At 44.1% G+C, this 16842-nt stretch overlaps 1 protein-coding gene across 3 annotated transcripts in view; it reads left to right on the top strand.

Annotated features, from left to right (window-relative positions):
- Positions 1–16042, top strand: part of TOX2 (TOX high mobility group box family member 2) — a 257719-nt gene extending 241677 nt beyond the window's left edge. For 2 of the 3 annotated variants that reach the window (XM_084645627.1, XM_084645626.1), the window contains 3 exons: positions 2191–2598; positions 4958–5088; positions 14734–16041. In XM_084645627.1, the coding sequence (XP_084501753.1) occupies positions 2191–2598; positions 4958–5088; positions 14734–14770 (576 nt within the window). In that variant the 3' untranslated portion in view covers positions 14771–16041. Of the gene's footprint in view, positions 1–2190; positions 2599–4957; positions 5089–14733 lie in introns of all 3 variants that reach the window. The other variant, XM_084645625.1, reaches the window with a different exon arrangement.
- The last annotated feature ends 800 nt before the right edge of the window (positions 16043–16842 follow it).

Raw genomic sequence — 16842 nt, 5'->3', positions numbered from 1 at the left:
AGAGCTGATGCTAGTATTACTATATTATTAAGAAAATGTAGACTTCAGCCTAGCGTTCTCTTTGAGCACAGCTGCTGCTAGAGTTTCCCTGCAGGAACTCATCTTTCCCAGCCTAGTTCCCTCTGCCCCAGAGATCCCCTCCAACCCCATTTCTATCCTGACTGGAGCTAACAAGATTCATCTGACAGTCAGTAATTTATCTGACTCTTTATGCAAGGCTCTAGCACTCCCGTACAGGGCCCTAGCCAGTGCAGTGCTGTTACATGCAGACACTGAGACAAGATGCCTTTAAGAACCACCACTGGACTTCTGCAGTTACTGTGGGTGTGGACATGTGCAACTTTTATGTCCACTTTTGTGTGTGTGTTTATGCACCATTTGAAGTCAATTGCAAAATTCCAGTGCAGTGCAGGATTCTATGCATGTGTCTCTGTGTCTGTAAGAATATTAGGGCCTTTTCCCTCCCAACCCAGTTTCTCCTCCTTGGTCCTGCACCGAAGTCTTAAGCCTTAGTTGATTGCATCACAGTCAGTTACCATGGAAGATAATGTGATGTCCCAAATCCAGCATCCTGACTGATCTGCAGGATCAAAGAGGAGGATGCGATGGGCAGCAAGAGAACAAAGCCATCGTACAAACACACACACTGTAGCGTTCGTAACTGTCAGGGTCAGAGCAGCTGAAAAGTGACTGTATGTGAGGGTCAGTTTTGATTCTAATAGATTTCAAGTTCTGCCTGGCCTAACAGCCTCTCACTAAGTCTGCCTAGAGCAACTCGCAGGATCTTGCCCTGAACCGACAACAGGCAGTGACATAAGGCAGTTAACTTAGCGACTGAGTGCAGGGGAGCACTGGCAGGGTTTGTGAAGGGTTTATGTACAGCAGCAGCAGCGGTTTGGTTTGGGAGGGTGGGGGTGGGTGGGGCGGGAGAGGCTTGAGGTTATGGCAGAAGTACTGGGAGTGTGTCTGAGGTGTGAGATGTTAGGGCTGTTTGTGTTACTGCAGCAACAGCTGTTGGGATCAATCCTGAGAAGCAGTGAGAACCCACATTTGGTGGGACAGAATAAGAGTCTTTTCCAGGGAACAAAATGTACTGAAGTTATTGCTATAATATGCTGCTCTTTCCAGGGAGATGGGTGTGGGCAGTTAATTGGCGGGGACGGGAGAGAGAGATTTTCTTAATTTCAGTTAATCCAAAAGTCATCGGTCTGCAGAAGGGCAACTCTGGGTGAAAGTCAGATTAGGCAATGCTCCCTCTTTCTCTGGCAGAAAGAAACTGTTAGTTACATTATAAAGCCCTCATGAAAAACCCTGCTTGCCCAAGCCAAAAAATATCCCATGTAGTCCTCTTTGTTCCAAAATGAGGCCATTCCTGCGTTGTACTTTATGAAGCCCTGTCAGGATTGCAGGAATGCACACGATAAAGAAGTCAGCATGTTACAATGCCATTCTTTTTTTAATTGGAAAAGAAAGCGATTCTATCACCCATCTCTCTGGGTCTAAAAATGAACTGCAGGCAGGCACCAGTTCTGAGGAGTTTGGCTTCCTCGTGCTCCAGTCGCTTCGGAGTCCACTGCTGAGTACTGGGCTTGATTTTCCTGGCTTTGGATATTGCTGTCAGTCTGGTTTTACAGGCCTGCTGGCTTGAGTTGGGTGGACGGGAGGAGGAACAAAGGAAAGGAAGGTGTTACCTGTGCACCTTTGTATTGTGGAGCCTGCAGAGGAGACTAGAATCAGCATGGAGGGATTTTAACGGGAAGGAATCAGTGACATGCTGAGAGCAGTAGGTGATGGTGCCAGTCTGAGAGGGGGCTGGAGGTATTAGGTGGGGAAGAGAATCAGGGAAACTAACATGACTTTTGCTGCAAGATTTTAGGGAATAAAACTGAGTCAGTGAGAGCCACGTGGTAACTGTGTGTTAATGTTGGGTTTAAACCTGTGTCTGAGCTTGTTGTTATTACCGTATCATGAATTATTTGTAGTACCATGGCAGCGAGGCGCCCTAGCGACGAACCTGGACCCATTGTGTCAGGCGCTATACAAACACAGAACAATCCTGAGCACTATCCTCAGTGTGGGAGAGGTGGAGGCAGAGTGCCTGTGAGGAAACAGGCGAAGGTGGATGATGATGATGTTTTCTTCATTTAAAGAACTCCTTTTTCACTTGACCCCTGTTCTGTTTTCTTTCAGAGCTCTGCTGACCAGGGTGAGACAAAAAGCACCCAACCCAACCAACCTTCCAAAATGATACCACCAAAACAGCCCATGTATACGATGCCACCGCAGGCCTCATCGCCTTATCCTGGCTTAGGCTCATTCCTGTCCCCATCAGATCTGCAGAGTTACCGGGGACACCCTCACCCCAGCCTCTCCCGAACCCTCAGTTCCAAACCCATGTTGCCCAGCATCAGTGCCTCGCCACCTCCTTCTTTCCAAATCAGCCCTCCTCTCCATCAGCAGCTGTCTTTGCATCACCCACAGAGCTCCCTCCTCAACCAGTCACTCAGCATGCAGCAGGTCCAACAGCAATCCATCTTGTCTCCTTCCATGGCACTACAGGTACAGCCCCCAATGAACGCTTCACCTCCAGGGCAGCAGGTGAGTGGCCTGGATCCTGAATACCAGTCTAAAAGGAAACACATTTTTAAAGCAAGATCTGCTGTGCATCAGAGACTGTACTCTCAGCTTAAGTTTCTCATGTTACCGGTGGAGCCTATTACTAATAATGATTTTCTAGGTCATGACAGTACTAATCTGGCACTTTGGGCAAAGATGTCACTCTAAGAAAGTATTCCATTGTCAACTCCTTAGCCATGCGACTCTCCTGTAGATGGCCGCTGGCTCTGTTACCTCCCAGCTCTGTTATTTGTCTGACATTTTAAGGTGGGAGTTTGAAAAGGGAGTAAGCGGCTTAGGAGCATAAATCCTGTTGACTTTCATTGTATGTCTCCATGATCTGCCATCCCGGCTGCAGTGTAGACATGCCTTTAGACTCCCATAGCAGTCAAGGATGTACCAGGAAGAAGTTCTTGTAAGACAAGCTGTCCCTTAGTTGTCTATTGGGCTTCAGGTGAATTTAGCAGGGTAGAGCGGAGCTTTCTGTTCATCTGATGCAGTGCCCTGGAAAATCCAGCAAAGAAAGCATATGTGACAGCACTGAAATAAAGGATGAAAGCTCCTGGGATAACAACAGAGGTGAATGTAGGATTTTTTTTCCCAAAGATTAGCATGTGGGAAGAGAAAATAAGTAAAAAATGCAGAGGGGAAAAACCAAGCGTTTCATGGAATATGATTGATTTTGCAGTGTCTTCCCAGCAATGGGAAAAATTACCCAATTCACTTGCTTGGTAGAAGATCTGAAAGGATGAAAAACGGGCTTAACTTGAATTGTATGAAAGCAAAGTAGTTCCTGTATTGTGTGCTCATATGCAAGCTGCCCACCTTAAGATGAACAAACCATTCTTTGCAATGTCCAAACTCAGCCTGTGCGCCCACATTTAGAGTGGCCAGTCATGGGTTTCTGATATGAAGAAAATAAACCAGGAGGGGAGAGAGCTTTTGGATGAATGGGCCACAATGGTACAAAGTACATCATATACCCTAAAGGGAACACTCTGGCATTGGCTAGGGATGAGTGGGATGACGTAAGAGATCGTTTCCGTCTCTAATTTCTAGGAGTCTCTGATTCTCCCATGTAACTAGAGCTGGGTGAACTATTCATAATGAAGGACTTGCTCTATGAATTTCACAGCTGTCAGACAACTTATTTGATGAATCTTTTACCCCATTTTTCTCCCAGCCAGAGGACCTGGCTGACTAATTTGTCGAATCATTTATTTATTAGATATGTTTCACAAAATTAATCAAATAATGTAATTAATGAACAAGGCTTTTTCCATGATTCTGCCCATCCTATTCAGGACTAACTTTGAGAAAAGATCATTTGATAACCTTGGCATATAGAGTAGTGGGAAAAAAATATAATATGAAATGGGCCTTGGTAACAAAATTCTCCCTCAGGCTACTAAAAGACATCCTATCCAAAAGAGCAATATCCTGCATACTCCAGAAATCCCAAACGCTCTTTATAGAGCAAATAATTTCAATATTGGCATGGTGTGGTGCTGTGTAATCAAAGGTGGCCACCTTATAGAGTCAGCAGTAGCTCTCACCCCATGGTGGAGATAAGAGACAATCATATGGCAATCGTTTAAAATGGAGGTGTCAGGCAAGGTTGGACACAGATTTTTTTTTTAAAGCTTAATTCCACATATTTTGTTAGCAATTTATATACCAAAAATGAATGTTTCGGGAGAAGCCATGTTCTCAGTCAAGTAGCTGCCTTGATTCCATTGTTAATATCTGTTCCCTAACTTTTGATAATTAGGTCACCCATGCACACACAGTACCATGAGAGGTTTTCAGATAATATGAACTCCCACAGTTCCTGTTAAATTGCCAGCCATGACAGTTGATGGAGAGAATGTTGCTTGTGTGGATATTCTTTAACTTGTTACTGTACATTAGGACAGGCTAATGTATTACTGCAAAGAGAACCGCACTTGAGATGGGAAAATGGCTTTCATTACCAGAATGCTGATGCAAAGGCTTTCATCACGTTGCATATTCTGCAGCTGTTTACCAAAGCTCTCCCTAGAAGAGAGGCCCTTAAAAACATGGGAGAGAAACAGTGAGGTGAAGTAAACGTTGTCCTTGTATCGGGGTCATTCTGAAATGGTTCCACTCTCCCATTTTGTTCTTAAGCACATGCTCAAATTCTTTTGATTTCAGTGAGATTATGCACATGTTTAACGCTCGTCTTAGCTTGGCTCTGCCCATACTTTCTGGGCAGTATATTTGGACATGCATAGGCAAACATTAACTAGAACTTCTGCTTATCTGCCTGTTTGTATGGGTGTAACTTTTTCTTCCCTTCTTTTATTGTCTCCCCACACAGGACTTTTCACATATTTCATCTGAGTTTCAAAACAGTGTTGGACCCCGGTCACCTGGTGCATCAAACCCCCCAGGAAATACCGACTGGGACAATGATTACTCCAGCAGAGAGTGTGGAATTAACCACTGCAGGCCAGTAGACAAAACAATGTACTACTAATATGCTTGACGAGCTGTCTGCACTGTTCTCTTATGATCAGACACATGATAGTTTATAACTTCAAGAAAGGAAAATGTAAAAGAAATCAAAATGCCATGTTCCAAAAACATGCATTATTTTAACGTTCGTGTGCTCCTTTTATTTAGTAACCTGGGTTTCTGGGAAAGTGAGCTGTCCTGTCCCCAAAACAATTGCTTGAATCTGAGGACTAAAATGATAACAGGATAACTCAGTGAAGATTCCCATTAGCTTCGTCTGACTTTCATTCCTGAGCTGTGGAAGCAGTTTCTGCAGTGTTTCCAACTGCCGCTGAGCAAAGTTTTAATCAGCACTTTTTGACCAAAAAAAAAAGGGGGGGGGGGTGATACAGCATGGCCAGAGGACAGCAGGAGAGTGTTAGAAAGGAGCCTTATTCCCTGTAGAGGGAAGAAAGTTTGGTATAGATTAATTAAAGCACCTGAAGCCAGTCACCTGATAACCCTTCCCTCCGCCCCCCCCCCCCCCGCCGCAGACAAGGGAAGGAGTTGAAGCAGAGTGGATTGATGTTGGAGTAGAGAGCAGTTTGGAGGGATGCAGAGGAGAGTCTGGAGAAGTGCTGCGGTGGGCTAAGACCAAGACCCTACGTAAAGGGACACCTGGTTTGTGCAGAGGGAGGGCAGGAAAAGAGGGAGGGCAGGAAGAGAAAGTGCGAGACCCATCAAAGTAGTGCTGGCAGTTTGTCACAGGGGGTACGCATCCTTAGCTGTGTAAATTGGCAGAGCTCTGCCAGCTTACACCAGGTGAAGATCTGCCCCAAAATGTCCAGCAAGTTGTTCTGCTAATGAAGGTAAATGAAGCTGTGCAATTGTCCGTTCTGCACAGGCTAATAATCTAAACCATGCCACACGAGCAGGCAGTTTGAAAATTACACATACATTGAATATAAAAATATTTTTTAAAAAGGAAAGAAAATGACTGAATCTTGTGATTTTCTTGTGTAAGTAAATGCACAGTAAAGGCACATTTACACTGAGCAGGACAGGTCAGCCTGACCCACTGCTGTTATGTGCATTGGACAGTTCTTGTCTCATCCCTACCAGTATGGTTCTCATGCACTGAAGTGAAAAATCCGGCTTGACTAGTTTTGACTTCTTAAGTTTTGAAAACGTGAAAGACTTTTTCAAGTATTAGCAAGGATGGCCTCCCCCCAGCATGTGCTGGTTAATCAAGAGGAGCAGCTTCTTGTAACCAGAGAGAGGTTGATTTGCTGCCCCCCAAACTTGAGAAAACAAGATTTTTCTCTTGTCTGGACAGCTTCTGTTCCATGTTCAGGGGGTGGGAATACAGGACCTAATCCTGAAAAATGCTTGACTTCAGTGGGAGCTGTGGTATTGCAATACTATGTCTGCAGACAATGGACTTGTCTTTTCAGCTTCCAAAATATTGGCCTCTAACACTTAAGCTAAAAAACTCCCCTGGCTAACACTAGTAGTATGTCCCTTATCTTTTCTGTAGGGCTGAGCACTAAAGGACAGCATGCCTCCCTAATACACACAAAGTACTTTACAGCAGGCACTCCACATGTCTCAGGACAAGACCTGTAAATTCTGCAGAGCTGAAGAGAGCTCTTTCTCATTATGCCATAATGAGAATTACAATATTGAGGATGTCAATGGAAAGTTCAGTGCAATGGCATTCAAGCTCTGAGGGAAGAATAAACTAAAAGTCCGGAAGCATCTTAGTTCTTGTAGCTGAGAGGGGGTGGGCGTATTAAAAGCACTCCGGCCTCTGCTGTATCCACTCCTCGTGGCACAAAAGTGCAGTGATAAGGAGTTGGGAGTCATTTTATCCTGTTACCCTGTGAGATGTGGATGCTGCCCACTCTGAAAGTATGGAAGGGGAAGCATGGTTGTTTCTGAGCGCTTGTTTGATTTGACTGAGGTATAGTGCTGTACTGGAACATAATGCATTCACTATAGATAATAGCAAGCTTACAGGTATTTTGGAAATAACACACTCTTCTATGCCAGCAATGCAATTACGATCTCTTGATTCAGCCCAGATAGCACATACATTGTATTTGTTTCGGGGAAGTAAATAATCTTCTGAGCCTGTAGGATGCTTTGGACTTCTGTCTACTTGAAACAGTTCAGCTACATGGATTATTGCAGACTTTTCTGGGAAACCTTTGTGGGGAGTCACGAACCTGCGGACGCAGCAGGTAAACAAACCGGTCCGGCCCGCCAGGGGCTTTCCCTGAACAAGCGGCGGACTGACTTTGAGAACCTCTGGTATAGATAGTCTGAACGAAGTGAACTGCCTCCCAGACCCCGGGAAGGTACTTTTGGATATTAAGGCAAAAATGTTAAGACTTGGGTGCCTAAATTCAGGCACCTACATCTATGAGGGTCCTGATTTTTAGAGGTGCTGAGCACCCACAGCTCCCATTGCAGCTGTGTAGGTCCACATTTTCAAAAGTGGCTTCAAATTTTGGGCACCTCAGACCTGACGACTGATTCGTCATCTTGGAAAATCTTTGCCAAGTTCTCTGAAGTTGGGGCACTCAAATTTGAAGTGCCCAAATGCTCTGAGCATCTTGTGCCGGCTCCTTTGAGGTGACTGAAGTTGCTCATCAACAATCAAGGCACCCAAACTCACTCGTTATTTCTGACGATGTTTATTGTTATGTATCTGTATGTCAGTGGTACTCCGGAGTCCTGGACCAGAGCCCCCTTGTGCTAGATGCTGTACAAACACATCCCAGAAAGGCCATCCTGCCCAAGAAAGCTTACCATCTAAATAAAGGTGGCCTGACGACATCATTTCCAGAGGTGCCGAGCACCTGACAATCCTACTAGCGTCAGCTGCCATGTCTGTCCTCAGCATTCGTGAAAATCAGACACAAAGCATCTCCTTTTGGGCACCAGAATTTAAGACACGCAAAATCAGTGGCCAGTTTTGAAAATGTGGCCCTAGGCGCCGAAGAGATGTCTGAACATTTTGGCCCGAAGGAGCAGCACTGGGTACCAAATGTATCAGGAAAAACAAAACCCTCTTTAGATCCAGCAGCAGCAAACGAACATTTACACTCCGGAGCTTGAGAGGGCGATTCTGGTCAGGGCAGGAAGGGTTTCCACAGCATGAACTGCGCGAACAGTCAGGCCAGCATTCTGAAATCAACTGGCTCTCCCTGCTGGTCGTTTGGGCATCTCAGGAGCAGGTAGCTCTGAGGGGGTAGCTCTAGTTCTTTGGGGAAGCCAGAGGAAAGTGAGGTCTTGTTCTCATGCTATTTATGATACCTTGGGAGAAAAATAAGTGATACTCAGTGTGAACATCACCATTCAGGGCTGTCCTCAGTAGCCTCTTTCAAGCACTTAACGAAGCTCATCAGTGAGTTCGTTTTATAAATGTTACGTGCATTTATCTCTGGTGAAAAGTGCTGGATTTTCAGGCCTAGGGATAAGTCACACACACCCTTCCCCCAGACTCCATGGAAGGAGCTTTCTGGGGATTGGGTGGGGAGAGAAGTTTCCCATAGTGCGCCCCTCCAGGCATCCTGATAGAGGTAGCTTGATAAAAAGTGTATTATACAGAACACTTGGGGTACCATGGTAGCTGCGAGAAGCACCATTGTAATTGGCCGGTGTGAGCTGTGTGCTGCTAAAACAAGCTCTTTAATAGCCTGACAAAAGCTGTATTGTATGCACAGGGCCCCATGTGATTCATGATCAAAGTTCATGCATTTGTCACAGAGAAAATATCAAATTTCATGGGTTTATCTCAGATTCCTGGAAGAATCATATTAAAACCACGCCCATTATGCAGAGAACGCCAGAAAATAATTACAGCAAATTATAACAATGAACTGAACTGAGTATGGGTCTGTCTGTGTGGACTGTCTCTCCGTTCTTTCCACTTGTACAGACAGGGCTCAGGACTGAAAAAACACAGTTGCTATCGAGCAAAGAGCAAAGCTTAGTACTAGAGCAGGGGCTCTCAAACTTCATTGCACCACAACCCCCTTCTGACAACAAAAATTACTACATGACCCCAGGAAGGGGGACTGAAGCCTGAGCCTGCCAGAGCCCCGACACCCCGAGGCGGGGGGGTGGGGGGAAGAGGGGCAAAGCCCAAGCCCTTCAGCCCCAGGCAGTGTGCCTGTAACCTGAGCCCCACTCCCCAGGGCTGAAGGCTTTGTCCCCATGTGGTGCAGCCCGGGCTTCGACTATGTCTCTGAGCCCCAGCAAATCTAAACACCAGCCCTGGCAACTCCATTAAACGGTGTCGCAACCCACTTTGGGGTCCTGACCCACAGTTTGAGAACCACTGTATTACAGAGACTCATTCTGTTGGAAGCTCAGTTACCAAAGCTACATTGTTGCATTTCAGAGACAAATTCTTATTTCGCTGTAAGCACAGTTTGTCAGTGATTGTACCTGCAATAATGAATTTGTGCCTCTTGCACTTACTAAAACCTGGTATTTGCTGCCAAGATGGATGGTTTTCAGGGTCTATGGTGCATACACATTTTTGCAGGAGGACTCATTTTGCTTAACTTTGAATGCTTAGCCCTATATGTCTCAATGAGACTATAACTCCATCTGTCAATGTAGGTACTTGTATGTGAAAGCTGAATGTCTCCACAGCATCTCCAACAAACTTCATGATAATTTGCAGATCACATTAAATGTTAAACTGGACTGCTCTTCTCCCATCATTTCTACTCTTGGCTGTGGATTGTTGACCACATGAATAAATTGACTTTGTATCAACAAAGTTTAGGCAATGCATGGCCTGTCAAAGGAAATTCACACCTCATTGGGTTTGATTGAGTGGCACAGTTTTCAGTGTTATCAGATAATCACTAAATCGGGTAATTCCCACTTCAGCCTCAAAATTGTGCTCAATATAACTGTAATTAAAGCAACAATCTGGGGAGAGAAATCAGCAATGGGCTGGCAAAAATCTGAATGTTTTCCATGGTGATGTGACACACAAAGTGCTCAGGTTCCCGTTAGCTAGGATTGTACCAACCTCCCTAAAGCAACAGACAATCCCATCTTGCTTTCCAGATTAGTGTTTTCTAAGCTTCATGTCTGATCCATACATTTGCTTTGTTTCTATATATTTGTAGTCATCTTGGCCATTCTCTCGGCCAGTGTTGCATTGTTCTCTTGAATCTGTTGTCCAGACAACTTTTAAATGATAACAAGATTGTGCTTCCCTCAGAAGACTATTCTGCATCTCCTAACTCCTTGGTGTTAGGAAGTATTTCCTGATAATTCAGCTGAAATTTTCCTTAGCTCAGTTTAATCCAATTACTGCTAATTCTATCCCACTAAATGATTATACTCCTGCATTTATACCCTTCAAATACTGATATATCATGGTCACATATCCCTTCATTTATCACTCAGCCCAGCTGTGCATATTTAGCGTTTTAAATATTTCTTCACCAATCATTCCCTCCTAACACTTCATTATCATGCTGATTTTACAGAACTCCACCCAATTTTTCAATATCTTTCTGGTCCTGAGTTGCCCAGAACTGGAAGTAATAATATAGCTACTATCTCCCTATTACTGCCTAAAGAGTGACTATCATTTCTCTGATTTGTTGCAATCTAGAACTGTGAGATTGCGTGGCTTTCATTTTCCCAGGTACTGTATATCACAAGCTACGGACTCGAGTTGTCTCTTCTGTATCACCCCTTGGCCTCTTTCACCATCACTGTTTCTCAAGTACCTATTAAAGACCTGGGTTTTAGATCGCTTTCCTTCAAGTATATCAGCTGGCCTTTTTTCAGCTTGAAGCTCATTTTGTGATTACCTGCCAATCTTTCTAATCTCTCCAGGCCCCTTTGCATGTTTCCTCTGCCCTCATTGGCAGTTGCAGTTCTTCCCAGTGTAGCATTATCTGCAGATTTCATTTATGTTTAGCTCCCCCATCTAGATCTTTGTAGGTAGCAATACATTGAACACCTCCTTATGATTTAAGGCATTATAATTCCCCAGTCCTATAACCACTTTTCCAATCTGACAGAAATTTGCAAGTGTTAATATTTTCAATAAGATTACACAAGGCACTATATTAAATGCTGTACTAAAATCCAAATTGAGGCCCTCTATTGCATTGCCTGCATCTGATAATTATGTGATTTGGTAAAAAGAAAAAAAGTATCCCAGTACCTCTGGCATGGTGTTTTCATTATAAACCTATGTTGGCGATTGCTTATAGCAGCTGATGTCCTCCAGGTCAGTGGTGATTGATCTTGAAAAGCTGAAGAACTAATAGGTCATCAAATGGAGTTGAAGAGAGATGTAAAAACCATCTCAGTTCTGCGGTTGTGATGTTAACGTCGTGACAATGCACTGTCACGACTCGTCAGCATCATGTGTTGGTGGAACATCAAGATGCAAACATTGCAAGACAACGTCTCATCTCCATGGGCTGATTGTCTTTATGACTCTGTAACTCCATTCAGCAAATTTTCTCCCCTCCCCCAACTCCACCTTGGGTTACAAGGAGAGAGTGAGGGATGGTCTCCTCTTCATCCCTCTGTACCTGGGAAAGATTCCCCGCTTGCACTGCCTTTCTGGAGCCCTCTGCATGCTCCCCACAGCCTCACCGGTGTGAGAAGCACTTCTGGAATCAGCTCAGCTTAGTCGCATGCACAGCAAGAGGCTCTGATCAGATCCAGTCGCTTGTGTCACCCCTACATTTCATATAAAACTCTAGAGCCACAGGATGAGTACTGTGAGGCTTTTCTTTTAGTATTTGCACCATGATATTAGTAGGGACTGATGTTACCAGACGGGTATTACTGACACGGATGGGTTTTCCCTTGTAAAGATGCTACCACATGTGTTCTTTTCCAGTTATGTGGTATCTGCCTGGCTCGTATTTTCTCAAAGATCTGGTCAGTTGTCCAGTCCTTATGACCCTCATAACTACTTATTATGATTTACTATTGGCCCGATTTCCCCACCGTCCTCTGGGCACCTTACCAAAGCTGAATAATTTACTTTGGGATGCATATCAACCAGGCCTGCAGAGTTGTGTATGCACAGTTTGTCCAAACGAGGAGATGCTCACTAATTCATACTAATGACTGGGAGAGCCATTCCAGATGGCTGAATTTTCCAAATCAGCAACTGAGTGAACAAGCTCCATAAAAAAGCAAAGATAAAACATCACAAATAGACTTAGTTTGCATTCAGTTATTTATGGTAATGCATTGTAATATACTAGGAAATGTTCTGTAGTGCATATTGTAAAATTAATGAAGTTTTGATACTAGAAGACCTCACTACTGTTCGTTGGTATTAAATCTTTGCTAGTGCGGTAGGGAAAGACTGTGCATTTTAAGTGCAAATTATAAAACATGCAGATTAGTGAAGTGTGGGCCAGGCTGCGTTCCATTGCTCTTGTTTTATCAACAGCTGCATCAACCAGGCCTTCAGTACTTCATTGCCCTCATTCCTTTTTTTCTATTACTCTAGTTAATAATCACACACACACAAGAATCTCCCAAAGTTGTATCATTTTTCTCATCACCTTTTAAAGCCAGACTTTTTTATGGGGCTAAATTTGTTGGAGCAGATTTGTGTAGATTATGAAAGCCATAAAAGAGCCTTCCAGAGTTCATGCCTTCGCTTTTGGCAACCCTAAGTACTTTACTTGCATGACATAACCCCCTAGAGCTGGGAATGCCTCTTGTTTGGATGGCTCCATTCCGTTGCTTGTGGCTAATACGTTCCCAATGGGACCAGCTGGGGTCACCTGCAGTCCACTGCTAATGGCAGGTTAGAAATTCAATTGCCGTAAGAAATTGCAGATGACCTCATTTTGGCCGAAAAGCGATTGGGCTGCTGCTGTTCTGTGGGTTCCATGCTGGGAAACTGCATGGTATCATGTTGTGAATTCCTCTTGGGAAGTGTTACCATTGGGAGAGCAACGATCTGGTAAGCCCATTGATTTTGGTGGGAGTGCGAGGGTCATAGTACATGTCTACACTGCACACTAAGCCCGGGCCTGACTCAGGTTTGAGCCCAAGTCCCCCTTCTGTCCACACACAAATCAGTCTGACTCGGGCCATCAGTTCTGACTCAGAACCTAGGTCCTAGGACTCTGCAAAGGGGCAGGGGGTGTCAGAGCCTAAGTTCTCCTGTGACTCAAGTCCAAGCCTGTCACATTGCAGTGTGGACGCAGCTCAAGCTGCAGACTGAGTCAAAGGGTCTGCATAGTGTAGCATGGACCCATTAGCATGGCTGTGAAACCAGGTCTAGCAATTGTAAACCCAGGTTTACAGTGTAGTGTGAACGCTGAAGCACAGGCTTGGAAACACCGAGTTCACTGACTCCCACAGACCAGGCTTAGTGTGTAATGTAGACATACCCGTACAGAGCAAAGGAGCTCTTGGATAAGAGTTTCTCTGGCATAGGTGGCTGTAAAATACTCAGAAGTTGTTGTTTTGAGGCCTAAGGAGACAACCACTATTGGACAGGAGATGTGGAGACTGATCACATGTGTAAAGTTAACCCCATTTATTTAGGGTCTAATCCTGGCACTGGAAGTCAATGGCAAAAATCCCATCAACTTCAAATGGGGCGAAGATTTCCCTAAGTCTTGGCAAAGCAGGGCCCATGCAGAGCCCAGTTCTGCAAGCACTTACTACCAGGTGTAGGCTGTGTTTTTCCTGGGATTGATCACAGCACCGAGCACTAGGACTGGTACTAAGGCCCAGATCCTCAAAGTATTTAGGCTCCGAACTTCAATTGATTTTGAAGACGGGTCCCTTTGTTAGGTCTGGATTCTGGCAAGCACCGACACAGGCAGATAGGTTGGGGGAGCAGGCAAGGTGTTCCCCCTGCCCTTCTGACACCTGGCAACAAGGGCTTCTCAGAACAGCAGTCCCTGTACTCCGTGGGGCTATGGGGCTGCTCTTTACGTGCGCCCCCAGGGCTCCCAACCCCCAAAAGGGCCAGCAAGAGACAGGACTATGGCTCTGCCACCAGCATGCAGCGAGAGGGGTGCTGTGCCCCGTGAACTGGTGAAGCAGCTGGGTGCTCTCCTGTGCAGCGGATGGGGATGGGGCGGGCCTGGGCCTCCAGAGAGCTCACTCTCTCCGCCCCTCCCCCATGCATGCCAGTGCCTAATAGGCATGACAGATATTTGTTAAAAACTGATTGCATTAAAGTATTTGGTTTGGGGGAACCTAGTATGGAAAGTGTGTGAGGAGAATAAAAACTGAGAGCAAATGTTTGGCCTCCCTGTAAAAAGCAGATGTTGGGGCAGGCAAGGACCTGGTGTAATGCTGGAGGATTGTTAGGTTTATTGAAGTTCATTAAGAATTAAAAAGTGCCCAATTTGTTGCTGTTTTAATTGCCTGTTTGTCACATCAGGCATTGATGTTGCTGCTCGCACACGCACCCGCATGCAGGCCAATGCAGTTACATCTATTAAAATCTGCCTCATAACACCATAAAAACCATAAACCAGCTCAAAAGATGCAGTCACTATTTGTGGGATGGCTCATTTCTATGCCCTCCCCTCCAAGGCGCCTTCCCTGAGGGTTGTTGATTTTAGAAGTGCTGTGCTGCCTGTCTCACCGCCCTCTGTCTCGTTTCTCTTACAGCATGCTGCCAAGGGACAAGTCACTCTACCTCACCTAAACCCACCATCTCTTTCCAATAAGGCTCAAAGGAAGGACACTTGAGAGGGTCTATAATACGGACCACCCAGAGGGGCGTCACGCAAGTCATACAGAGGAGAGAGCTGAGCTAACACGTCTCGTTGCTGGCTTCATTTCCAGGCTCTAAGAGCAGTTTTCTTTTATTATTTTGAACTCTAAAGTCTACTTTTCGTGAAAGCCCAAACCTCATAAATCATGAAGAACAAAAAAAAACAAAAAAAAAACAAAAAAAAAAATAAGAACACCGTTTATCTGCTTGCCATCAGCTTAGCTATGGACTGTTTTCCTAGTGAACTGCTTTTAGACGCAGCGTAGGCCCAGGTCTGGGGTCCTGCCGCATTAGGCCGGCTCAGTAGGAGGATGCACTCTTTGACTTGCTAACAGCACTAAACTTTGTGCAGGAAAATGTGAAGTTTGTGTGAATATTGTACATGCAAAGGCCTTGGATGTCTGGCAAGAAAAAATAAAAGTAAAAACTATTCCTAGATGGGCGGGTGGAAAGACCAGCTGGCAAAATATGAAAGGAAAAAATGTGAAAAAGATCATGAAAAAATATAATTTGTTGGATAGTTGTAAGTAGTTTACTAAGTGTTTTAGAGCTGTGCTGAAGACATCCTTTAAGATTTTTTTGTGGAAAAAAATTCGTAGTTTACTTTATAGTAAAAGCATTTTATATTAAGTGTAGCACATTTTTTAGTTATACATAGAAGGGAGATGTGTATAAAAAACAAAAACAAAAAAAAAGCCTGCCAAACTTGTTTCTATTATTTGTACAGCAAGAAATGGACAATTTATATCCATGTTGTATGGCATTATTATATTTTTTTCAGCCATATGTCCATCTATTTAAAATTGCTGACAATGATTTTTGTCTATTTATGAAGAATTAGAAAGCAGAATTACAATTTATCATAAGGTGCGTTTTTGGGGGGTTTTTTAATTTTTTTGGATGGTGCTGTTTTCTCAGCACCCAGCACATTCAGTTCACAATGCTTATCTTACCTTTCTTTATAATAAAACATATGAAAAGTAGAAATGAACCAGACTCTTTTCTTCTTTTGTGGGCAGCACCCAGAGGTAATGTATAGAAACCAGCCTCACCTCATTGACTGTGGCCCCAGTCCTGCAAAGATTTATGCACATGCTTAATTTTACACACAGTCGCATTGACTTAAATGGGATTATTTGCACTGTGTAAAGAGAAGCATGTGCATATGTTTTCACAGGATCTCGGCCTATATATGCAATGGCTTTTTACCCTTAAATTTCTGATACCTACTCTCAACCTTATTAGACCTTAACATAATTTATTGTCTGGGAATTTGCTTGGTTTTTTTAATTACTAAAAGGTCATATATGAACATTAAACTATGAAATCCAACCATGAATGCTATATTTAATCAACTGTTAATAACTTTGTTTCATTACAACATAATGTTTTAATATGGAACCTGTGGACAAGATTTCAGTGAATTTTAATTCTCTGGGAAGTTTGAAGAATCTGTGTTATTCCATTAAGATCATTCAGACACAAAAAAGTCTGATACGAGATGCTAAATAGCTTGAAGGACCAATTTTTTATTAATTTTGCCTCACAATTTAACAGATTGATTTATACATTCTCAGAAAATTCATCCTGTGCTATGAAGTAAGTGCTGCAGATTTGGGGAGGATGCACTGAATTCTTCATTCCATAATAAAGGTTGAGTCCCTACTTCCGTGCAAAACATTTTTCTTCTTTTTTTAAACTTCTAGGGCCAGACTCCCCAGCGCACTCTGGGGCTTTGTGAAGCTCTGGAGTGGGGCGCCCAGGCCTCGTGTAGTGAGCAATCAGTGCAGGAGAGAGGCTCCCGAAGTCCTGTGGCCTCAGCTTCACTGCTCACCAAAACAACACTGTCAGGGAAGCCCTTAAAGCACAGAGACATTAGTGTTCAGGGACTCAGCTTTTCCCCACCCCGGGCTCCTGCTTTGCATTCTACCATTTTCAGTTTAAACCGTTTAGAAGTCTTTCCTTTAGTGACTAAAACTCTTTTTGGTGGTCCTCTGTCTAGA

The sequence above is a fragment of the Lepidochelys olivacea genome (assembly GCF_965140295.1).
Source record: "Lepidochelys olivacea isolate rLepOli2 genome assembly, chromosome: 13".
Taxonomy (NCBI): Eukaryota; Metazoa; Chordata; order Testudines; family Cheloniidae; genus Lepidochelys; species Lepidochelys olivacea.
This window is presented reverse-complemented; position numbering and strand designations above follow the sequence as displayed.